This window comes from Carcharodon carcharias, chromosome 13, assembly GCF_017639515.1.
Source record: "Carcharodon carcharias isolate sCarCar2 chromosome 13, sCarCar2.pri, whole genome shotgun sequence".
Classification (NCBI taxonomy): domain Eukaryota; kingdom Metazoa; phylum Chordata; class Chondrichthyes; order Lamniformes; family Lamnidae; genus Carcharodon; species Carcharodon carcharias.
The window spans coordinates 126,865,988-126,891,590 of record NC_054479.1 but is presented as its reverse complement, the minus strand read 5'-3'; the positions used below and the strand labels follow the sequence as shown (position 1 = coordinate 126,891,590).

Below are 25,603 nucleotides of genomic sequence, written 5' to 3'. Positions count from 1 at the left end.
CATCGTCTCAAAGGTGATGACTTGAACTTATATTCAACTGTCCCGACATGTGAGCTGGATAAAATTGTGTGAAAGTCTTGATACTTGGTGAATGAACTTACATTGCACAGAAGCAGTACTCTTAGCAGCTTACTTTAAACACCATTACCTCACCAGTTATTCTGCACTGTGACAGAAAGGGTGGGTGGGTATAGGTGACCTTATAGTATTTTGGACCAAAGAATCTAAAATCGTCATCCTGGACAGTATTTATCAGTAGCGCATGGATATTGCAGTGAGCACGATTGGATGAGCAACTTGTGTTAAGATAGGTTGGATAAGTTAGGGCTGTTTTCCTTAGAGAAAAGAAGGCTGAGAGGAGATTTGATAAAGGTATTCAAAATCATGAAGGGTCTGGATAGAGTAGATAGAAAATGTTCCCACTTGTGAAAGGATTGAGAACGAGAGGGCACGGATTTAAAGTAATTGGCAAAAGAGGCAAAAAGTGATGTGAGGAAAAATCTTTTCACACAGTGGGTGGTTAGGGTCTGGAATGCACTACCTGTGTGTATGGTGGAGGCAGGTTCGATTGAAGCATTCTGTAGGGAATTAAATTATTCCTTTTCAGATAACTATGTGCAAGGTTACAAAGAGAAGGTGGAGAAATGGAATTAGGTGAGTTGCTTAATCGAAGAGCTGGTGCAGACACTATGGACCATATGGCTGCCTTTTGCGCTGTAACAATTCTGTGTTCTTTACTTCAGTAGAAGCTAGTGTTAAAAGAAACCATCCCAGATTAGTACCATGCTAGATTGTGCATTACAAAGTTCAAAACCATGTGGGAAAAAATTGATGATGTATAGGCATGAAAGAATAAAAAAGAACCTTGTTGCATTCCAAACTCAGTTGATTTTTTTAAAGTGTTCATTGTTATGCAGGCAGATGTGACAGAAACTTGGATGTGGCAGGGTCCCACACAGCAAATTGGATAAGTGACGAGTTGAATTTTATTTTGGCATTAATTGAAGAACGAATGTTGTTTGCTACATTGTCACCTAAAAGACAGCACTTAGTACAGTCCTGAGATCTCCAGATTGTGTAGGACAAGTCCTGGAGTAGGACTTGAACTTGCAACCTTCTTACTCGGACCCTTGAGTCACGTCAGCGTTTCAGGTTTCTTGGATGGGAAAAGGTAGATTGTGAAGCAGGAATGTGTGTGTGGAGAGTAGCCTTCAGTCCATGAAATCAGAAGCTTGGGAGGAGGTGACACTTAATACACACAAGTAGTAGCAACTCTTAATCTAATATGTTACTATTAAATAAGGTAATGGTGTAACAATGGTTGGGGAATGAGTTGCTTTTTGTTTGTGAAATGCTGCATTGTATTGGAAATTGAAATAGTGGAGTGGTTTTGAAAATTAATTGCTATGGCAATTAAAGAGCACTAGTAGTGCCTAGCTTTACCTGCACTGTTATTAAAAATTAAGTTGATGCATTACTCTCAACTATTTGAACTTGTGGATCCCAGAACACTGGAAGATCTAATTTGCTCCCTGAACATTTTCTTATTATTTTGTTACCCAGTGTAGTAAAAACCCAGATGATCTTGTGTTATTGAGAACTCTGATTTGAATTTCTCCTGTCCCAAGGGCACTTTTTTGATTTAGAGGAAAGGCCTGGGAAATGTGAAATAGACAGTAATGGTGTGGCACAGGTATCTATGTAAACTGTTCCTTAAAAGATATTGTTTTGTATAGATGTGGAATAGAAATAACTTGTGTTGAATTTGTTCATTTGTTTGCCTCCTGTCACTGTGAAGAACAATTTCCATCTCTGTTCAAATCTCTCAACCCCATTGGAACTAAAAGTTTCATGCCTTTGTCACCAAGAGATTTCATTTCTCCAATGCTGCTCTTGATGGTCTGCACCCTACACAAACTTCAGCTTTCCCAAAACTCATTTGGGAATATTCTACCCTTTTCTAAGTGATCATCTATTGCCTAGCAAATTGAAATCTACTGCCTACTCATTTCCCCAGCGCATTGATATTTAACATTCTTGTTTGTCTTAAAAAGGTTATGTGGCCTTTCCCCTCATTAACTCAGAAACTGGCTACATTCAAACGCTCTTCTACTTCTCTCTCTGGCTTTCTATTGAGTTGAGATGATCTTGTTCTTTCCCCTTGTCTTTTCATTCCCCCCAGTTCCTTTCCTCCACCATTAGTAGCAGAGCTTTGTTTTTTTACCTGATTATGCTCCTATGAAGTGCCTTGAGGAGTTTTACTACATTAGAAGTGCTATATAAATGCAGTTTGTTAAGATTTTAGTCTCATGGCACTGTATGCTAGAATTAGCTTCATGAATTTCTCTACCTTGCCACATCTCCCCCGACTTTATAAGGCTTAACCATAGCTCATTTTTTTAATGATTCCTTTGGTCGGTTGGCTAAACTCAACACCAGCTACTCTGACTGTGCCATCCCGTGCCTAAAACAGCTCCCCACCCACTCTCTGTGAAATGTATTGGGATGTTCCACTACATCAAAGGTACTGGGCCTGAAATTTATCCTATGAAGAAGGTGCAAAAACTATTGTACTGAGCACAAGACATAGGAGCAGAAATTAGGCCATTCGGTCCATCGAGTCTGTTCAGCCATTCCATCATGGCTGATAAATTTCTCAACCCCATTCTCCCCGTAACCTTTGATCCCCTTACCAATCAAGAACCTATGTATCTCGGTCTTAATACACTCAATGACCTGGCCTCCACAGCCTTCTGTGGCAATGAATTCCATAGATTCACCACTCTCTGGCTAAAGAAGTTTCTCCTCATCATTGTTCTAAAAGGTCTTCTCTTTACTCTGAGGCTGTGCCCTCGGGTCCTAGTCTCTCCTACTAATGGAAACATCTTCCCCACGCCCACTCCAGGCCTTTCAATATTCTGTAAGTTTCAATCAGATCCCTCCTCACCCTTCTAAACTCCATCGAGTATAGACCCAGAGTCCTCAAACGTTCCTCATATGTTAAGCCTTTCATTCCTGGGATTGTTCTCGTGAACCTCCTCTGGACCCTCTCCAGGGCCAGCACATCCTTCCTGAGATACAGAGCCCAAAATTGCTCACAATATTCTAAATGTGGTCTGACCAGACTCTTATAAAGCCTCAGCAGCACATCCCTGCTTTTATATTCTAGTCCTCTCGAAATAAATGCCAACATTGCATTTGCCTTCCTAACTACCGACTCAACCTGCAAGTTAACCTTAAGAGAATCCTGGACTAGGACCCCCAAGTCCCTTTGCACTCCAGATTTCTGAATTCTCTCCCCATTTAGAAAATAGCCTATGCCTTTATTCTTCCTACCAAAGTGCATGACCTCACACTTCCCCACATTGTATTCCATCTGCCACTTCTTTGCCCATTCTCCTAACCTGTCAAAATCCTTCTGCAGCCTCCCCGCCTCCTCAATACTACCTGTCCCTCCACCTATCTTTGTATCATCTGCAAACTTAGCCAGGATGCCCTCAGTTCCTTCATCTAGATCATTAATGTATAAAGTGAAAAGTTGTGGTCCCAACACTGACCCCTGCGGAACTCCACTAGTCACCGGCTGCCATCCTGAGAAGGACCCCCTTATCCCCACTCTCTGCCTCCTGCCAGACAGCCAGTCTTCTATCCATGTTAGTACCTTGCCTCTAACCATGGGCACTGCCTCCTGTGCAGCACCTTGTCAAAGGCCTTCTGGAAGACTGAGTAGATAACATCCATTGGCTCTCCTTTGTCTAACCTACTCGTTACTTCCTCAAAGAATTCTAACAGATTTGTCAGGCATGACCTCCCCTGGATGAAACCATGCTGATTTTGACCTATTTTACCATGCACTTCCAAGTATTCTGAAATCTCATCCTTAATAATGGACTCAAATCTTACCAACGACCAAGGTTAGGCTAATTGGCAGTAATTTGCCGTCTTTTGCCTCATTCCCTTCTTAAACGGGGGGTTACATTAGCGATGTTCCAGTCCTCTGGGACCTTCCCTGACTCCAGTGACTCCTGAAAGATCACCATTAAAGCCTCCACTATCTCTTCAGCTATCTCCTTCAGAACCCTGGGGTGTAATCCATCTGGTCCAGGTGAGTTATCCGCCTTCAGACCTTTCAGTTTTCCTAGCACCTTCTCCTTGGTAATGGCCACCATACTCACCTCTGCCCCCTGACTCTCTTGAACTTTGGGGATGTTACTTGTGTCTTCCACCGTGAAGACTGACACAAAGTGCCTATTCAGTTCCTCCACCTTTTGTTGCCTTGTCCTCCTTTAGTATGTTTCTTCTTCCTAGGGATGAATTTTTGCTGTGTCTCCCAAATTACTCCCACTGATGTGAGGGTGTGGGAGAAATAGAATGGGAGGATGAGCTGAGAGGTATGGGATGGCATAAGAAGGATGGGGGTATGAGAAGGATAATATAAATGGAATGGGTATTGCATGGGAAGGATGGAATAACATGTGATGGGGATTTAAAGAAGTACTGCTGCACTAAAGATCCTAATTTCACTGCAGATGTTTTGCTAGTCTGTACTATTCTTTACTCAAGTACCTTGAGCACATATAAAGAGAGACTTCTGGGACACTGGATATTGTTTAGAGAGGAGGCAGGTATTTGTAATGTTGAATTCTGTAAATCAATCTAATATTAAGTAAAAGATTGGTGTCTGGTTTCCTATTTCACCATCTGACTTCAGAATTAATTAACATGGTAGCGGAGGATGGTTGTCTAAATTTGAAGATTGGAAACTAAGAATTTTTTTTCCCAGACAGAATATTGTAATCTGAGTTACTTCTGTGAAGAATGGCTGAAAGCAAGTGTAAATTGTAAGGGTATGATGTTCTCTGAATCTGAACCTTATGACCAGTGGAAAAATGAAGTGGATATGTGGATGTGGGCTAGAAAGGCTATGTCTTGGCATTGTCTTTTCCTAACAAAAGTAAAATCAGAAGCAAGTTATTTCATGAGCTGGATGCCTGTCAGTTGGGCACCGATGAAGGGCTGGATCTTCTTTTAAGCTGCATGGATGATATTTACAGCAAAGATCTATCAGATGCCTCCGAGGCATGGTTAGACTTTGATAGATTTTGAAAGGGGGACAGTGCTTCCATAGAGGAATATATTATGTACTTTAACAGATTCTATAAAAGATTGCAGAAATTCAGTTTGGACATTGCTTATTTATATTCACCTTTAAATTGCTGGATTGGGCTAAGGTGCCCAATTGGATAGTTTGCCTACTGTTCGGTTATCAGAAAGAGATGCCCTTTTGGATCAAATGTCTGCTGCTTTAAAAAAAGAATTCTGGGGAAGCACTGATTTCCTGCAGCCTTGGTGGCACAAATGGGACATCCTGCAGTGTCTCAAAGGATGGAGGACTCAATGATTGTGGCCTTTTGAGATCATTCTTATATGGGGCGCAGGCATCAGTATGACAAAAAAGTCACAGAAGGAATCAGGATGATGGCATTTTTAGCAAATCAGCAGACAACAGGATTGGTGTGGAGGCAGTGGCGTAGTGATAATGTCACAGGACTAGCAATCCAAAGACCCAGGCTAAATTCTCTGGGGCTACTGGTTCAAATCCTGTGGATTGGTGGAATTTAAATTCAATAATAAATCTGGAATTAAATCTAGTCTCAGTAATAGTGACCACAAAACCATTGTTGATTGTTGTAAAAACCCATCTAGTTCACTAATGCACTTTAGGGAAGGAAATCTGCTGCCCTTACTTAGTTTTGCCTACATGTAACTTGTGACTCCAGACCCACTGTAATTTGGTTGACTTAAATGCCCTAGCAAGCTACTCAGTAGTATTAAACTGCTATGAAGTCTAAAAGGAATGAAATCACTTGGCATCGACCTAAGCACCTGAAATGGTAATGGCACCCCCAGCTCTGTCGACCCTGTACAATCTTTGTTACTAACCTGTGGGGGGGTTGTGTCAAAACTGGGAGAACTGTCCCACAGACTAGTCAAGCAACAGCCTGATATAGTTATACTCACGGAATCATATCATATACACAGACAATATCCCACCAGACACCATCACCACCCCGGGGTAGGTCATACCGCAGTGTCAGGACAGATTCACCAGAGGTGGCAGGACAGTGGTATATAGTCGAGAGGGAGTTCTCAACATCAGCTCTAGACCCCATGAAATTTCATGGCATCAGGTCAAATTTGGGCAAGGAAATCTGCTGGTCACCACCTACTGCCCCATCTCAATTGTTGAATCAGTACTGCGCCATGTTAAACACCACTTGGAAGAAGCATTGAGGGGGCAAGGGCTTCAATGTACATCACCAAGAGTGACTTGGTAGTACCATTCTGACTGAGCAGGCAGGGTCCAAAAGGTTATGGCTGCTAGACTTGGTCTGCAGCAGGTGGTGAAGGAAGCAACGAGAGGGAAAAACCTACTTAGCCTCATCCTCATGAATCTATCTGTTGCAGAAGCACCTGTCCATGATAGGAGTGACCACTGCACAGTTCTTGTGGAGACAAAGCACTGTCTTCATGTTGAGGATACCCTCCATCTTGTGGGGTGCAACTATTGTGCTAAATTGGATGGATTTTGAACAGATCTAGCAATTCAAAACTGGGCATCCATGAGGTGCTCTGGGCCATCATCAGAATTATATACAACCTCATGGCCTAGCATATCCTTTACTCTACCGTTATAATCAAGTCGGGGTGTCAACCCTGGTTCAATGAAGAGTGCAGGAAGGCATGTCAGGAGAGCACCAGGCATAACTAAAATTGAGATGTCAACCCGGTGAAGCTGGAACACAGGACCACTAATATGCCAAACAGCAGAAGCAGAATGCGATAGACAGAGCTAAGCAATCCCAAAACCAACAGAGCAGATCTAAACTCTGCAGTCCTGCCTCTTCCTGTTGTGAATAGTGGTGGACAATTAAACAGCTAACTGGAAGGGAAGGCTCTCAAATATCTCCATGCTCAATGAAGAGGGAGCCCAGCAAATTCGTGCAAAAGACAAGGCTAAAGCATTTGCAACCATATCCAGCTGGAAGTGCCCAGTGGATAATCCATTTTGGTCTCCTGAGGTCCCCAGCATCTCTCATGCCAGTAATCAATCAATTTGATTCACACCACTTGATATCAAGAAATGGCTGAAGGCACTGTGTACAACAAAGGTTATGGGGCTCTGACAAGGTTCTGTCAATAGTACTGAAGACTTGTGCTCCAGAACTTGCTGTGCTCCTAGCCAAGCTGTTACAGTAAGCTACAACACTAGCATCTACCTGGCAATGTTGAAAATTGCGGAGATATGTACTGTCCACAAAAAGCAGGACAAATCCAACCCTTCCAGTTACTGCCTTATCAGTCAACTCATGATCATTGGCCAAGTGATGGAAGGGTCGTCGACAATGCTTCAGGCAGCACTTATTCAGTAATAGCCTGCTCAGTTTGGATTCCAGCATTCCTACTCGTTACAGCTTTGATCCAGGCATGGACAAAAGAGCTGAACTTGAGGTGAGATGAGATGTAATTAGGAAAGCCAATAGAACGTTACCATTTATTGTGAGGGGAATTGATTACAGAAGTAGGGAGGCTATGCTTCAGTTGTACAGGGCATTGGAGAGACCCCATCTGGAGCATTGTGTACAGTATTAGCCTCCTTATTTAATGAAAGATGTAAATGCATTAGAAACAGTTCAGAAAACGTTTGTAAAAACAAAAAAACTGCGGATGCTGGAAATCCAAAACAAAAACAGAATTACCTGGAAAAACTCAGCAGGTCTGGCAGCATCAGCAGAGAAAAAAAGAGTTGATGTTTCTAGTCCTCATGATGCTTCAACAGAACTAGGTGAATCCAAGGAAGGGGTGAAACATAAGCTCGTTTAAGGTGGGGGGGGAGAGAAGTGGGGGGGTGTTGGGGGAGAGAAGTGGAGGGGGGTGGTGTGGTTGTAGGGACAAACAAGCAGTGATAGAAGCAGATCATCAAAAGATGTCACAGACAACAGGACAAAAGAACAAAAACAAAAAACTGCGGATGCTGGAAATCCAAAACAAAAACAGAATTACCTGGAAAAACTCAGCGGGTCTGGCAGCATCAGCGGAGAAGAAAAGAGTTGACGTTTTGAGTCCTCATGACCCTTCAACAGAACTAGGTGAATCGAAGAAAAGGGTGAAATATAAGCTGGTTTTAGGTGTTGAAGTTGGTGATATTATCTAAGCGAATGTGCTAATTAAGAATGGATGGTAGGGCACTCAAGGTATAGCTCTAGTGGGAGTGGGGGGAGCATAAAAGATTTTAAAATAATGGAAATAGGTGGGAAAAGAAAAATCTATATAATTTATTGGAAAAAACAAAAGGAAGGGGGAAGAAACAGAAAGGGGGTGGGGATGGAGGAGGGAGCTCAAGACCTAAAGTTGTTGAATCCAATATTCAGTCTGGAAGGCTGTAAAGTGCCTAGTCGGAAGATGAGGTGTTGTTCCTCCAGTTTGCGTTGGGCTTCACTGGAACAATGCAGCAAGCCAAGGACAGACATGTGGGCAAGAGAGCAGGGTGGAGTGTTAAAATGGCAAGCGACAGGGAGGTTTGGGTCATGCTTGCGGACAGACCACAGGTGTTCTGCAAAGCGGTCACCCAGTTTACGTTTGGTCTCTCCAATGTAGAGGAGACCACATTGGGAGCAACGAATGCAGTAGATTAAGTCTACTTTCCCCCAACTTATTCTACTGCATTCGTTGCTCCCAATGTGGTCTCCTCTACATTGGAGAGACCAAACGTAAACTGGGCGACCGCTTTGCAGAACACCTGTGGTCTGTCCACAAGAATGACCCATACCTCCCTGTCGCTTGCCATTTTAACACTCCACCCTGCTCTCTTGCCCACATGTCTGTCCTTGGCTTGCTGCATTGTTCCAGTGAAGCCCAGCACAAACTGGAGGAACGACACCATATCTTCCGACTAGGCACTCTACAGCCTTCCGGACTGAATATTGAATTCAACAACTTTAGGTCTTGAGCTTCCTCCTCCATCCCCACCCCCTTTCTGTTTCTTCCCCCTTCCTTTTGTTATTTCCGATAAATTATATAGATTTTTCTTTTCCCACCTATTTCCATTATTTTAAAATATTTTTAAATCTTTTATGCTCCCCCCACTCCCACTAGAGCTATACCTTGAGTGCCCTACCATCCGTTCTTAATTAGCACATTCGCTTAGATAATATCACCAACTTCAACACCTATGTGTTCTTTTGTTCTGTTGTCTGTGACATCTCTTGATGATCTGCTTCTAACACTGCTTGTTTGTCCCTACAACCACACTACCCCCCTCCACTTCTCTTTCTCTCTCCCCGCCCCCCCCCCCCCACACACACACACACACACACACACACACACACCTTAAACCAGCTTATATTTCACCCCTTCCTTGGATTCACCTAGTTCTGTTGAAGGGTCATGAGGACTCGAAACGTCAACTCTTTTCTTCTCCGCCGATGCTGTCAGAAAACGTTTACTTGACTAATACCAGAAATTTATGGGTTGTATTATGTGGAAAGACTGGACACATTAGGTTTGAATCCACTGCAATTTAGAGTAAGAAATGACTTAATTGAAACCTTTAAGATCCTGTGGGGACTGGACAGGGTGGATGTGAAGAGGTTGTTTCCTCTTTTGGGAGACTCTAGAACTAGGGGTCACTGTTGTCTCAGTGGGTTGACAGTCTTTGGAACTCTCTTACTCAAAAGGCCATGGAAGCAGAGTCCTTGAATATTTTTAAGGCAGAGGTAGATAGATTCTTGACTAATGAAGGGTTTTCTGGGGTAGGCAGGAACGTGGGGTTGAAGTTGCATTCAGATCAGTCATGTTCTTATTGAATGGCGAAGTAGGCTTGAGTGGCCTACTCCTCCTAATTTGTATGTTCGTATGAGAGTGACTGTGGTTGACATCAAGGCAGCATTTAATTGAGTATGGCATCAAGGAGCTCCAGCAAAACTGATGCTAATGGGAATCGGTTGGGGGGAACCCCACAGGTTGGAGTCATACACAAGGAATATGGTTGTGGTTCCTGGAGGCAATCATCTCAGTCCTAGAACATCACTGCCGATGTCCCTTAGGGTGGTGTTCTAGTCCCAACCATCTTCAGCTGCTTCACTAGTGACATTCCCACCACCATAAGGTTGGAAGTTGAAATGTTCGCAGATGTTCACCATTCATGATTCCTCCTCCACAGCCCGTGTCTGTATGCAGCAAGACCTGGACAACATTCAGGCTTGGGCAGATGTGTGGCACGAATATCACTTGTCACTTAAGTGCCAGGCAATGACCATGTCAAACAAGAGAGAATCCATCCATCTCCCCCTTGACATTCATTCACATTGTCATTGCTGAATCCCCCACTTTCAACAACCTAGGGGTTACGCTATTGACCAGAAACTGAACTGGACCAACCATTATAAATACTGTGGCTACAAGAGCAGTTCAGAGGCTGGGAGTTCTGCGGTAAGTAACTCACCACCTGACTCCCTGAAGCCTGTCCACTATCTACAAGGCACAAGTCAGGAGTGTGATGGAATACATTCCACTTGCCTCCCATTCCAACAATACTCAAGCTTGTAACCACCCAGGACAAAGCAGCCCACTTGATTGACACCCCATTGACCACCTTCAACATCCACTGCCTCCTTTGACTGCACTTTCCAAACTTGTGAACTCTACAGCCTGGAAGGACAAGGACAGCAGGTACATGGGAACATCAAGTTTCTCTTCCAAGCCACACATCATCCTGATTCAGATCTATATCGCCGTTCCTTCACTCTCGCTAGGTCAAAATCCTGAAACTCGCTTCCTAACAGCATTATGAGTGTACCTATGCCAGGTGGACTGCAGTGCTTTCTCAAGTGCGATTAGGGCTGGGGAATAAATGCTGGCCTAGCCAGCAATGCCTACATCCTGCGAAAGAATAAAAAAGTAGCAATAATAGATGAATGAATCCCAGGAGAGCAGCTAACGGGTACTTCAGATAGGACTCAAAATATTGTGTGATGAGCTGCCCAAAGTGGAACAGCAGGGCTTTCCAAGTGATACATGACGCAGAATTTGGAAGTTGAAGATAAAAATGATCAGTCTGAGCAAATTGTTCTAATCACAGGGTGTTTTTGTCTGGTAATGAGTGTATTATTCACTCATTCATTTAATGGTCCCATGTTAGAGGGTGGTTGCACCTCGCGAATGTGTGGTGTAGGTTGGTTAAAATATTATTTAGATTCACCCAAAGGATTGAAGTAAGGTCAAAGTATGACAGTTCTTGTTTCAGTCTAGGGGATGACAGCACACCGAGGTCACTGAAAAGAGTGGTGATTCCCTGCTAAATGGCTGGAGTATGTCACTTTATTAATACTGCTGTAGACTGTAGTGAGAGACCCTTGTGAAAAAGGCACAAATAAAACTGGACATGTAATGCGATAGAGCAATTGTTTTTGACAAGTCAGTGGTCTGTAGTTTGCCAAATCAGGGCACTATTGCATCCACTTATAAAAACCTGACATTTCTAATCAGCATGTTAAAGAAATGTTAGTGGCACCGGATGATAAGGATCTGAGGGGGGTGGATAGAAGTAAATTCTCTTCAAGTCAAATCGACAATTTGCTCATCCTTTTTTGTTACAGACTAAAAATCCTACTAATAGATGCAAATGTAGTTGAGTGTAGAAGGCTATAAGAGTTTAGTGAAAAATGTCACGTATGTAAAAAGTATTGGAGGATGCTGGCACATCCCATTCTAAGTTTTCCATTGGTACAAGACTTCAATGAAGTAGTAGCCATGGATTTATAGGTGTGACAAAGACAAACATTTTCATTTTGCATTTCACTGACATGGCAGTTTCAGTCTTTCAACAGTAATGCATGGTAAAGACAAAAGGATGATTTGTAGATAAAGTCATAGAAAAATGGATCAGGACCTGACTTGGTTCAATGGCTAAATTTCTGATGGACAACAGAGAGGGGGTGGGGTGGTTTGTACTAATGATGAGTTTGAAGACATGCGAAAATATGAACACGAGCACCACAGCTGAAAGTTTTCAGCACAGTTTTCAGCATGGTACTCTGAAAGAAATCACGTGATCGATGAGATGCTCCATAAGATCTTACTTGTAGGCTGATTGATTGGCTAACTGTTGCCCTGGTTTGGGCATAACATGCAAAAAAATTCGCTTCAGGTGGCTGGGGGCTATAGTCCTCATCAATTCGTCAATGGGAGGAACCCCAAAATACCTTCTGTGCTGTGTGATGGTTCCCTTTCCTTGAAGAGCTGCAGTTAGTTCCAATTTGTTCTGCACACTTGAATGCACTTGCCATTCATCAAGGCTGAAACCTCAGAAAATTTGGCAAATTCTTAAGGCATAGCATAAGACCTTTCTAGATAAACCATAAAAAAGAGGATCATAAAGAATGGGAAGATCTGCGTAAATTGATATCGTGTGATGGTAAGACATTAGTTTTCTAACATGGTAGTTGAATTATTAAGGTCCATTCATGACGTTTACTTGGGATTGATTACAAACTTTCAGAATCTAAGCAATTAATGGAAGGCAATTTAAAAAAACTCTTTCATGCGATTTGGGAGTTGCTGGTGAGTCAGCATTTAGTGCCCAGCCCTGAATACCCTTAACGTGCTGCTGAGCTGTCGTCTTGAACTGCTTCAATCCATGTGACGTTAGGAAGGGAGTTCCAGGACTTTGAATGAGAAAGTGTGAAGGAACAGCTATATAGTTCCAAGTCAGGGTGGTGTGTGGCTTGGAAGGGAACTTGCAGGTGGAGGTGTTCTCATGCACCTGCTGCTATTTTCTTTCTTGATGGTAGAGTTTGCAGGTTTGAAAGGTGCTGTCGGAGGAGCCTTGGTGAGTTGCTGCAATGCATCTTGTAGATGGTCCACATTGCTGTCACTGCATCGGTGGTGGAGGGAGTGAATGTTGAAGGTGGTGTACGGGGCATCAGTCAAGAGGGCGTCTATGTCCTGGATGGTGTTGAGCTGAGTGTTGTTGAAGTTGTACTTATCCAGGCATGTGGGGCATATTCTGTCACAATCCTGAGTTGTGCCTTGTAGATGGTGGACAGTTTTTGAGGAGTCAGGAGGTGAGTTACGTTCTGCAGAATTCCCAGCCTCTGACCTCTTGCAGCCACAGTTTTTATATGGTTGGTCCAGTTCAGTTTCTGGTCAATGGTATAATCTCCAGCGTGTTGATAGTGGAGGATTCATTGATGGCAAAGCCATTGAATGTCATGGGGAAATGGTTGGATTGTCTCTTGTTGGAGATGGTCATTGCTCGGCGCTTGTGTGGCACAAACATAACTTGCCACTTAACAGCCTAAGCATGAATGTTGTCCAAGAATCTTGCTGCATATGGACACGGACTGCTTCAGTATCTGAGGAGACATGAATGGTGCTGAACATTACGCAATCATCAACGCACATCCCCACCTCTGACCTTATGATGGGAAGGTCACTGATGAAATGGCTGAGGATGGTTGGGCTTAGGACACTACCCTGAGGAACTCCTGCAGTGATGTCCTGGGACTGAGATGATTGACCTCCAACACTGCAACCAACTTCCTTTGTTGTAAGTATAGTTAATAAAAGGCACCTCACCTACTCATGTTTTTCAGTTATGAGGAACAGAATACAGTAAATCAGGGACTAGATGGCGATAGGCAGAATGATATTGATGAACAAGGCTATAATATCCAAAGGACAGCTACCTAGAGTGGTCCACAGGTGCCCTGCATATACCAGAAGGGTCCAGTGAAAGGAGGGATGCAACTATAGTCGGGCGAACAGGGAAAGCTACTAGCAAGCTTGAATATTTGCTAAATGTCCAAGATGATATACAAGAGGTAATATCTATGAACTGGCAGAACAGGGTGAAACCGTGGAAAGCAAGGAAACACCATGCAAATAGAGGCTGTAGCTTGTCTAAGTAATGCAGTAGAACACGGACTATCAAATAAGACTTCTAAAAGTAGAAGCCCTTATGACCAGGAAGTTTTGGTGTCCAGCAAATTAGAAGATAAATTAATGAAAGGCAAAACAAAAAGAGTTGAATGAAGTTTGGTGTCAACTTTGAAATGCCAGATGGCGGTTAGCCAGCCTTATCATACAGATGGGTGCATATGGGCAAAGTCCTCCCAGGTGGGACTTAGGACTTCAACGAGAGGCCTGTAGATCTTTCAGGATTACCTTTCCCCCTGAGCAGAAAAGGTAATCCTGAAAGTTTTAGCTCTGTTAGCCACATATTCTTGGGAATGTAGGTTGATCAATATAAAAGCTGCATTTTTGCAGGGAGGAAAAATTCAGAGAGAAGTGCTTTTGAAACTGTCTAAGGCAAGTGATGTACAAGGGAAGCTGTGAAAATTAATTAAATGTGTTTATGGATTGAATGATGCATTGTGGGCATGGTATTTCTTTGTTAGGTCTATTTTGCTGAAAGTAGGTTGTACTTGACTGAAAACAGATCCAGCAATATTCTGGTACCCACAACGGGAAACTCTCAGCCATCTTTATGATGCATGTCGATGATTTTCTATGGGGCGGTTGTAGGTCGGGAATAACCTTGAATCAAAAATCTTATCTAGATAGCGTTACTTTTATCCTGATAGATTATGCTAAGTCCATCAGAGAAAAATAATCATACATCTAAAGAAGAAACAGCAGTTAAGAAGCTTGATTGGAGAGTTGAATTGGCTATGCACTCAGACAAGGCTTGATTGGATGTATTGGAACTAAATACTATGATGAAATGTGCTACAATTGAGAATGTTTAAAGGACAAATAAAACATTAAAAAAATAAATTCAGAGAAATGCATTGCTCAAGTCTCCAGCCTGGAGGGACCTGAAGGACATGAAATTAGTTACTTTTTGTGACGCTGCTCATGCCAATCTTCCGGATGGGTATTTGAGTACAGCTGTTTTATGATCTTGGCAAGTGACAATGGAAAATAGTTTTCCAAGGGATAACAAGAAAATAACAAGGGTGGTACTTTAGCTGCAGAAACTCTGGCTCATGTAGAAGTAATGGATATGGGGTTTTACTTAAAATATTTTGAGGGAAATTCAACATTAGGGTTGCTCTGAGAATAGTTTGCCCTTGCCCATTGACTGTTATTTAGATATTTTTTTCCGGTGGGATAAGGTACATTTTGAGAGAAAGTGTGACTGAAAAAAGGTTAAGGATTGACAGCATAACCAGATGCTGGAAAGAAAATAAATCCCCAAGATAAAATGGATTGACACAAGCCATCAATTTTCAGATTGCTTTAGGAAAAGGAATGCTTGCACAAAGAAACTATTGGAGGTCTTAGAAGAGGGACATAGTGTATTATGATGTGGTGTACAGAATATGGAAAATCATGTTTTTCTTTCTCTGATTTGCTTACAAATATTGTTTGTGTTAAAGTTATTAAAGTTTTGATTTAAAGAAAAGAGGTGAACCTTATTGGCATGTTAATTGCATTATTAAGATTAAGGATAGGGCATTGAGTGCCTTGAACACACAAAGAAAGACTTCTGTGACACTGGGTGTTGGTTAGGGAGGAGGCAGACATTTGTAATGTAGCACCTGGTTTCCTACTTCAGCTGGCTTTAGAGTTAATATTAATGCACATATTCAGTACTTGCTGTCAGTATATACAAGATCCAGCATTTCCTAATTATAAGTAGGAATTTAATTGAGCAATAACTTAGTTATAAAAGTTTGTCACACAAGACTTTGTTTTTGGCAGCCATCGTCTTGCTGGTTTCAGTGCTTCAGTGCCAGCCATGGATTTTTTGCACTCTTGCTATTCATTAATTCTGCATTGTTAGTGAAAGCCAGGAACTACCATATTTCAGTGCTCCAGTCTCAATTGATGACTTAAGTTAATGTGGTGTGGTACTGGTGCATACAGGCCAGTGATGCCCCAGGTGGTCTTTATTGAACTAGTCATCACTGTAATTAACATAAGGATGGTGGGGGATCATAACTCCAGATTCTAATTCCTGATTGAACTTTGGTTAAGGACAGGATTAGGTTGTTCTCTGTGGTCCAATAACTTGTGACATCTGCTCAGTATCACAAACAAATGCTACTTGGGTGAGCACCAAAGTGTGGCTGGCGACAATGGAATGAGGATGGGAGAAAATTGGAGGAAAGAATATTGCTGTTTTTTTAAAATATTGGATGCATTTATCACTTTTTCCTTCCTTGTGATATTGAAGGATGCTGATACTAAGAATAGTACTCCATTTCAGGCATTCAGTGCTGATAGCAAGTAGGTTGAACCCACGTAAAGGGGGCTGGAAGGAGCAGCATTCTTGCAATGATGTGACGTGTTTTCACATTTCTCATGTGATTGCTGTAAGTGCTGTAAAGTGACTCTTATTTGAAATGAGTTCATAGAAGTCCTATAGCTGGCAGACAGTATGTGGACAGAATTTGAATCTGGCTCTTGGGTGAAAGACCAGTCCCTAATTCATGGTACTAATTGATTTCCCCGAGGGATGTATATCTTTATTTTAATGCTTAGGTAGTATAACTTCTTGACGTATTCCTTGAAAGCACAATTATCTTGGTTAGTGAATCTATATTTGTGAGGTCAAAGCTGGGGGAAATGAGTGTCCTTCCATTTTTGACATTTAGTATGAGTGATTAGCAGTCAGTCCCAAGCCAAAAATAGAATTGAGTTAAAAGTGAGTGAATAAAGCTCCCTTTAATGTGATCCAATAATACACAAACTCCAGTTAATGTAACCTTAAAGTTACAGCCTTTAAGTTGTTAGTGCATTGCACAAGTAATTTGTGATCATTGTTTGTAAGATGCCATATTCCAGGTGTTGTTCCTGTTTTGAATCCTGGAGATTTTTCTATGTATCAACGCTAGTGGTCTTCAATTTGATAATTTATTAAACTGAAACTACTAATTATCTGTAATGTGCAAACAAGTGTTGAGACACATAATATGGGTTACGTAACTATCAAATTGTTTGTAAGATGTGTAATGGGTCTATTGAGGAATGTTTATGTTTTCATGGCTAGCTCTGTAATTGCCTCAAATCAGTAATTGAAAATTCTAGCTTTGCCAAAAGATACCAAAGGCTGGAGAACCAAGGAGCTAAAATTGTATAGTTGTATGGACTTGGAGAGATTAAATGTGCACTTATCTTAATGCAAAACTAGAGAATGCAGAACAGGAGAGCTGATATTCAGCAATGCTGTGTTGGGTTTCAGGGTCTGAGAAAATGCTGAGAAACTGAATATGGGAAGTGAAATGTCTATGTAGTAAGTATGTAGGTTGACAGTAAAAGCAAAACCTGCAGACAGATGGTGATTTCAGGGTATAGATAAACTCCAGATGATTGTAGATGATCCCTTAATATTGGGTCCTATTCTCTTCCTGTTGTGTTCTACACCAAGAAATATGGTGCAAGTTTACTCTTAAGAGTTGTGTGCAATTTGACCCATGTTAGCTTTGCATTGCTTCTGAAGGCTCTTTCCTCATTTCCTCATTGTCCTGGGGGTGGTGGAAACTCAGAGTACTTTAACACTGTTCTTCTGATGCGTGATGTATTACTCTGCTGCACCCTGGCACTAGTAGGTAGTAATTTTCCTGCTTAAAACATTGATTTGAGCAGTGCATAATTCAGTGTGGCATATTTATGTGGGTGGTTGAGGTGCATAATTATAAAATTATTGTGACTTCCAAAAATGAATTTCAATATCTTTTAACACTTGGATGTAGATGTTTAAAAAAAATGTAGAAGAAAATGCTTTGATTTATTCTGAAGAAAATACATTCATCTAGCCAGACTTGCATATCATAAATGAAAGAAAGCAACTATCGACGTGGTGTTTTTCTAACTGACCTTATCTTGCTATAGAATGATGGAACATAGCCCAAAACTTATACAAAGATGGATTCCATGCAGCAAGTAGGTGAGGATTACCAATTATTGCTGAGTTGGAGCATCTTTTGGCTGGGATGGGATTAGAGTCATTTACAGCACAGACTGAGGCCATTTGGCCCATTGTGTCTGTGCAGACTCTTTATAGCTCAATCCAACCAAACCCACCCTCCTGCTCTCCCTTCAAAAGTCCATCCAATTTCCTTTTGAAATCATTGTTTCTGTTTCTAGCACCCTTGTGGGCAGCAGGTTCCGGGTTACTTGCCACTTGCTATGTTAAAAAAAAAAGCTGCTCTTCACACCCTCCCTGTATCGCTTGCCCAAAACCTTAAATCTTTGTCTGCTAGTCCTTGTGCCATCAGCTATTAGAAACAGTTTCTCCTTATCTGCCATGTCCAAACCTATCATATTCTTGCACACCCCTATAACGCCCTCCCCTCAATTTCCTTTGCTCTTAAGGAGAACAACCCAGCTTTGCCAACCTACCCTTGCAGCTAAAATCCCCCACCACTGGAACTCACATTCATTTGCTTAATTCTGGATATTACTGTTAGCAGATTGCTCTATTTTCAAATGTATATCATTTCCGGCTCTTGGATTCTACACTTTTGTATGTTAGACATCTGGGTCCTGATTATATAATTTTGTAAGAAAGTGTACTTTCCCATACTACTTCTGTTTATCTTGTCTTCAAGTAATTGTCCTGACTTAGGGTGACTTGCTTGGTTGTGCTGATATTTCTCCATAACTGGCCTCCAAAGTATGCAATGTATAGTGTACTCGTGCACCCTTCCTGTGTTGGGGTGGGGTTGAGGAGGAGAGAAAAAGTCTTCATTGTACTTGTAGAAAAGTGAGGTATACAGCCTGCATCTACACTACCACCCAGAATAGGATGTTTGAATTCTCTGTTCAATCTGAATGCAACCTGCTAGCACTTTTCAGACCAGAAGAAATAGGAGCTGGAGTAAGCCATTAGGCCCATTGAACTTGCTTTGCCATTTGATAAAGTCATTGCTGATCTGAATGTGGCCTTAACTCTCTTTACTTGCTTGCCCCCACCTCCCCACCACAAACAAACCTTAAGTCCTTTATAGATCAAAAACCTGTCTAACTCAGTCTTGAATATATTCAATGACCCAGCCTCTACTGCTCTCTGGGTAAGAGATTTCCAAAGATTAATGACCCTCTTAGAGAAGAAATGCCTCCTCATCTGTCTTAAATGACAGACCTCCCCCCATTTTTAAACTGTGTCCCCATGTTCTATATTTCCACTCTCCCTCCTGGAGGGGAAACACCCTCTCAGTATCGATCCTGTCAAGCCACCTTAGAATCTTACATTTCAATATGATCACCTCTTATTCTTCTAAACTCCAATGAGCATAGGCTTTCCCTCATAAGACAACCCTTTCATCCCAGGAATCAACCTAGTGAACTTTTTCTGAACTGCTCCAATGCAAATATATCCTTCCTTAAGTATGGAAATCAAAACTGTACCCAGTACTTGAGATGTAGTCTCAGCAATCTATATACAGCTGTAGCAAGATATTCTCTACTTTTGTACTCCAACCCACTTGCAATAAAGACCTCCAATTTGTCTTCCTAATTATATGCTGTACCTGTGTGCTGACTTTTTGTGATTCATGTATTAGGGCACCCAAGTTGCTCAGTACCACAGCATTTGAAGTGTCTTTCCATTTAAATAATATTCCGCTTTTCTATTCTCCCTGCCAAAGTGGATAACCTCACATTTTTCCACATTACACTCCATCTGCCAAATTTTTGCCCACATGCTTTCCCTTTCCAGACTTTTTGTATCCTCCTCATAACTTGCTTTCCCATCTATCTTTGTACCATCAGCAAATTTGACTACAATACATTTGGCCTCTTCATCCAAACCATTGATATAGGTCATTAGTAGCTGAGACCTCAGTTCTGATCCCTGTGCAGCACTGCATTAGTTACAGTTTGCTAATCGAGAAATGACCCATTTATCCGGACTCTGTTTCATCTTGGTTAGCCAAATAACTGTGGCCTATGGTTTCCTGCTTTCTGTCTGTCTCCTTTCTTGAATCAAGATGTTACATTTGTGGTTTCGTTGGGATCTTACCAGAATCTAGGGAATTTTGGAAAATTATTACCAATACATCCTCTATCTCTGCAGCTCCTTCCTTTGAGACCCAATGATGCAGGCCATCAGGTCCAGGGGGCTTGCTAACTTTTAGTCCGATTAGTTTTCCTAGTACTTTTTCTCTCGTGTTGTGATTGTTCTAAGTTCCTTCCCTCCCTTTTACCTCTTGATTTTCTACTATTCTTGGGGTGCCTTCTGTGTCTTATACTGTGAAGACATACAAAATACTTGTTCAAGGATTATGTCAACCTATTTCAGCACACTCCTGTTCAGTTCCACATCCCCCTCAGCTCCAGCAAGTGTGTGCATACCAGTTACTTATTATTTACTTAATGGGGCTTGAATCCCAAAAGATATCAAAAGAGGTAGTAACATTGTGTCTCCAGATTTACTCCAGTCTGCAAAATATGAACTCACAGATGCTAATTGTGGCAGATTTCAAAGTCTTTCTAAAATTTATTACCGATAAAGATGGACTTTTAATGGCAAATTTCTTGAACTAATACGCAGGAACGGACTGTTGACTTTTATAATAAATAAACATGTATGTGTGAAAATAAAGATCATCCCACCTTTTCATGTCATACATTTTCCTCCCCTTTCCTCCTTCCCCACCCTGTAGAATCTGACTTTTCAGCGGATGGGTATTAGAGACATTCAGGTCCACGCTTGTGCATCTTTTCACTGACAAATGGAATTGTGATTAAGTGATGTGTGACTCTGTTTTGTTCTTCCCTCTACATTGTCTCTTTCAACCCCTTCCAAGCACAAGATGCACGACTTCCTCATGTGTTTCATAAGGCCTCTTGGCTGGAAACTGAATACAATCAAAGATGGCGAGATCAGCATGTTTAACAAATAGAAAACAGTAATGATCTTCTTGAAGATTCATTCTGCTTGAACTATTGGATCGCAATTTTAGCCATTCCATTTTCCTTTCCCTCCCCCATACAACTTTTTTTGCACATTTTCAGATTTGGTGGGAGTTCTAGGGACCTGATGAGAAGCCACTGCAAATGCTTTCCAAGTCAACTGCTACAGATACAGAAGAAAAGATGTCATAAAATCGCAACAGCATTTTTCCCTCCTCCTCCCTCACTTGGGAAAGTAAAACTGATACCTTGCTGAAGCCTGAAAATGTTGAGGCCATACCTACAAACTTGTATGGTATTCTGGTGCATCTGGATTGAATTTTTATAGGGCTTCACTTCGTTCAGGTGGCATTTTTGTAGCTTGCTGTGCCCTAGCAATAACTTCAATTCATGTTTGGGTTCCTATGGCTTTAAATGGAAGCCAGTCATTCTCATAGCTGCTGATCTTGCATGTACAATAAAATCTTTGTTACCTGGCATGCTTGGGGAATCAGTGGTGCCGATCAATCAAAAATGCTGGTTAATGAGGAGTTACATTACTCTGGACACAAGACGAGGTGTGGTTATACAATATCTTTGTTCAGGCACAATAACCAAAACTGACCCAATAATGTAATAATTTCCATGTAAATCCTAAGAATAACTGCAGACTTACAATCTATTGTTAACATCGAGTTTCTTAAAAGAATGCATTATCTGAGCACTGAAAAGTAAACGCTTAAAATACACAATAAGAACTCAAGCTCTCAGAAATTCCAGTTACTGTATCCAGGTACTGGATAAAATCAATAATCAATTAGACAAGTGCAGGATAATTGAGGAAAGCCAGCATGGATTCATCAAGGGAAAACCATGTTTAACTGACTTGCTGGAGTTTTTTTGAGGCGGTAACAGAAGATTGATAAAGGAAATGCTGTTGATGTATATGGATTTTCAAAAGACATTTGATACTGAGCTACAGAACAGACTTGTGAGCAAAATTCTAGGTCATGGAATAAAAGGGAAAGTAGGCACTTGGATAATAAATTGGCTGTGTGACAGGAAACAATAGTGATAAATGGTTGTTTTTCAGGTTGGAGGATTTGCAGTGGAGTCCCTCATGGGTCAGTGTTGGGACCCTTGCTCTTCCTGATATGTATTAATGACAGACTGTGCTGTGCAGGGCATGACTTCAAAATTTGCAGATGTTACGAAGATTGGAAATGAGGTTAACTGTGATGGATTGTCTTGAACTTTAAAAGGGCATAGACAGGTTGGTGGATTGAGCAGACAGGTGGCAGATGAAGTTCAATGCAGAGAAGTGTGAGGTGATTCATTTTGGCAGGAAAGATATGGTGAGACAGTATCAAATAAAGGGAGAGCCCCTAAAGGAGTTGCAGGAACAGAGGGACTCCGGTGTGTATGTACATGGGTCATTGAAGATGACAAGGCATGTTGAGAGAGCAATTAATAAAGCATATAGTATCTTAGGCTTTATTAATAGGGGCATTGAGTACAAGAGTAAGGAGTTCATGTTGAGCTTGTATAAGACACTAGTTAGGCCTCATCTGGAGTACTTCGTCCAGTTTTGGGCGCTATACTTGAGGAAGGGTATGAAGGCATTGGAGAGAATATAGAGGAGATTCACAAGAATGATTCCTGGGATGAAGAACTATAGCCACGAGGATAGATTGGAGAGGTTGGTATTGTTTTCCATGGAGAAAAGAAGGCTGAAACGAGACTTGATAGAGGTATTCAAGATCCTGAGGGGTATGGACAGAGTAAATAGTGAGAAACTGTTCCCACTCAGGAGAACATCAAGAACTCGACGACACGGATTCAAAATAATTAGCAAAAGTAGTAAATGTGATGGTTGGAGTCTGGAACAAACATCCTGAAAGGGTGGTGGAGGCAGGTTTGATCGAAGTACTCAACAGGGAATTGGATTGCTTCCTGAAAAGAGGGAATGTGCAAGGTTATGGGGATAAGGCAAGAGAGTGGGACTATTTGGCATGTTCTTTCAGAGAACCAGTGCAGTCTTGATGGGCTAAATGGCCTCTCTCTGTAAATATAGTGATATCATAGAATTCCAGTCAGTAGAGTGCCGGATAACACAGTTTACTGTATTCTGTTCCATTTCTTAAATGTAAAAGGGATGATATGTCACCTGAATAAAAATACTTCCAATTTTCCAGATGCAGTCGATTAGAGCTGGAAACCTGTAAGACTGGTGCACATTTGGAAGAGATTTACTGGTGACTTGATAACTGCCCTTAGCACCTGAATGTGGTAGTTATGACTTTGTCCTAAATTAAATGATATAACTAAGGTTATCTTTTTCTTTGTCCAGTACAACTTGTGTCTGAGTGGTATTTGGAATGCTGTTTATTGTTGAATGCTATCAGTGCCATGTAGTAAATTACAGCTTGGGCTGGATGAGTCACATAATTGGAATATGTAGGGAAGATTGTTTTGGAGCTCATTGTTTTTATTGTGGGAGCAATAGCTTTTCTAACTTTTCCTCCTGGAGCTAATTTACACTATATGCTTGATTTCAGTTTCAACCTCTTTTGAAAAACAACGGTTAGAATGAAATGAGTGTGCAGTAATTAAACCAAAATATTAGAATGGACTACTGTTTTGATCTATATTACAAAGTGTTCCAGGGGCAGCAACAAGATGGTTTATTCCCATTACATTTGGGAACCATAAAAAAACGATTAGATGAGATTAACTTTAATGGTTTGGGTATATAAATAAGTTAACCACAATTTATTACTTAAAAGTAAGCCAAGAAAGCTGAGCATAGTCCTTGTACATAGAGGTAAAACATTGGGATTGTTCAAACTACAGTTGAATACTCTAATGATGGTTGAGGTCCTAAGTCAGTGAGTACAGTGGTCTCGGTACTTTGTTCGTTAGGACTTATTTGCAGTAATTTCTTTTTTGGCTACATTCTTTTGCACAATGCATTATTGTGAAGAATGGAGAGCCATTAGGAGTTGACCAAGAGCAGGCTGAGGATCACTCTCTCTTTGCTTTCTTCCAGCCCTCGCTCTCTCCCATACCCACCCCCTGTACATCTGTACAGGGGGACAACTGCCTTCTGTGTTGGTACCCAAAGTGATGTAGCTAATAGCAGCTCTGCTGTGTTAAGGTTCGCAAGTGCAATAGCATGTTTCTTTCTGGTGGTGATACGCTTGGTTGTTGAGAATTTTAAAATGGTGTAGTGATTCTGCCGGGACCAATAAACCGAGTGAACTGTAACACATCTATTGCCAAAGACGTTTTCATAATGAGGTAATTCTTGAATTTTTTTCTGTCTCCTAGGTGCTTTCAGGTAGTGCAATCATTGTTCGTGGACAGCCACGAGGAGGACCCCCACCTGAACGGCAAATTAATCTCAGTAACATCCGTTCCGGTGCCTTGGCACGACGTGTTGCTCCAAATCAGCCTGAAGCCAAGGAAACTCCTGATGAGGTGAAATCTTGTTCTTAATGTGTGCCTGTTCAGGACATTTACATTGTGGGGTTACTTAACCAATAGGCAGAACTGGAGTAACAAAATTGTGTCTGGACTGATGTGACAGAACAAGGCCAAAGAGGTGCTGTGCAAATTTTGGTTGGGGAGAGGAATAGGAAAAAGGTGGACCACTTCTGGCCCATGTAAAGGATGTGCGTACATGCAATATCTTCCACAACAGGAAAATTAGCCTGCCTTTGAGGTTATGTTGAAGTGTTGGGCAGTCCGAGATTTAACTGAAACTCACTGTTATAGCTTAAAGCAAAATAATTATAGTTTTGAATTTAGTGACATTCAATTTGGTGTTACTCTAATGCTTCAAAGTTGCCTTAACTCACTTGAGCACAGGTTAAGATGAGTTGCTGGTCCTGGCCAAGTTTGCATAGAAAATCACTTGGCTGAGGTGTCCAGGTTGGGGCGGGAAAGGGAGGGTGGAGATTGAGGAAGGGAGGGAAAGGTGAGGTAGGGTGGAAGGAAAAGAGGAGTGGGGATGGAGAGCGAGGAGGAAAAAGGTAGGGTTGTGCAGAAAGGAGGGTGGAAAGGATGGCAAAAGAGTTGTGTGGGGGAGGGGAAGGAAGGGGGAAGAAGAGTCAGAGGGCATGGGGAGGGAGGAAGGACAGGGGAAAAGGGTGGAAGGGGCCGCTGGAGACTTATTGTATTGTAAGCATACAGGAAATGATGAGCAATGATTCGGAATGACTTATGGCAGCTGCATTGTAAAGCTTGATCTGAGCAACTGTCTGGAAATATCATTGTACCTTGAGGATTTTTTTGTGACATAACTTTATCTTCCCAAAGATAAATTTTGCCCTGAGTATGTTACTTTTGAGATGACCATGTCCTAATGCCATGATTGATACAGCAATAGCTGTGGTCACAATGTGCATGGGCCACAGATTCCATGCATTACTTAGAGGCACAGCATAAGAAGTTGTGCACTGTTTTGAAATGTACAGTGTTTGTGGTGGAGGTAAATTCCAAGAATGCATTTAGCTGAAGAGACCAGGTGTCTTTAATCTTGGGTGAACCATTAAAGATGGAATTTTAACGGCTAAGTTACTTCAGTTAGTATTGACCTTACAGTTAATCTGCACTCCGGGCAATTTCATGCAAGAAATTGCCATGAAAAATGATTTTTTTAAAATTTGGCATTGTTTTGCTGGGATGATGCATATAA

General features: G+C 41.6%; 1 protein-coding gene across 1 annotated transcript in view; it reads left to right on the top strand.

Moving 5' to 3' along the window:
- snd1 (staphylococcal nuclease and tudor domain containing 1) overlaps positions 1 to 25,603 on the top strand; it is a 946,160-nt gene that overhangs the window by 1,974 nt on the left and 918,583 nt on the right. Inside the window, exon 2 of the mRNA XM_041202041.1 lies at positions 24,235 to 24,384. Coding sequence (XP_041057975.1) covers positions 24,235 to 24,384 — 150 coding nt within the window. The remainder of the gene's footprint in view (positions 1 to 24,234; positions 24,385 to 25,603) is intronic.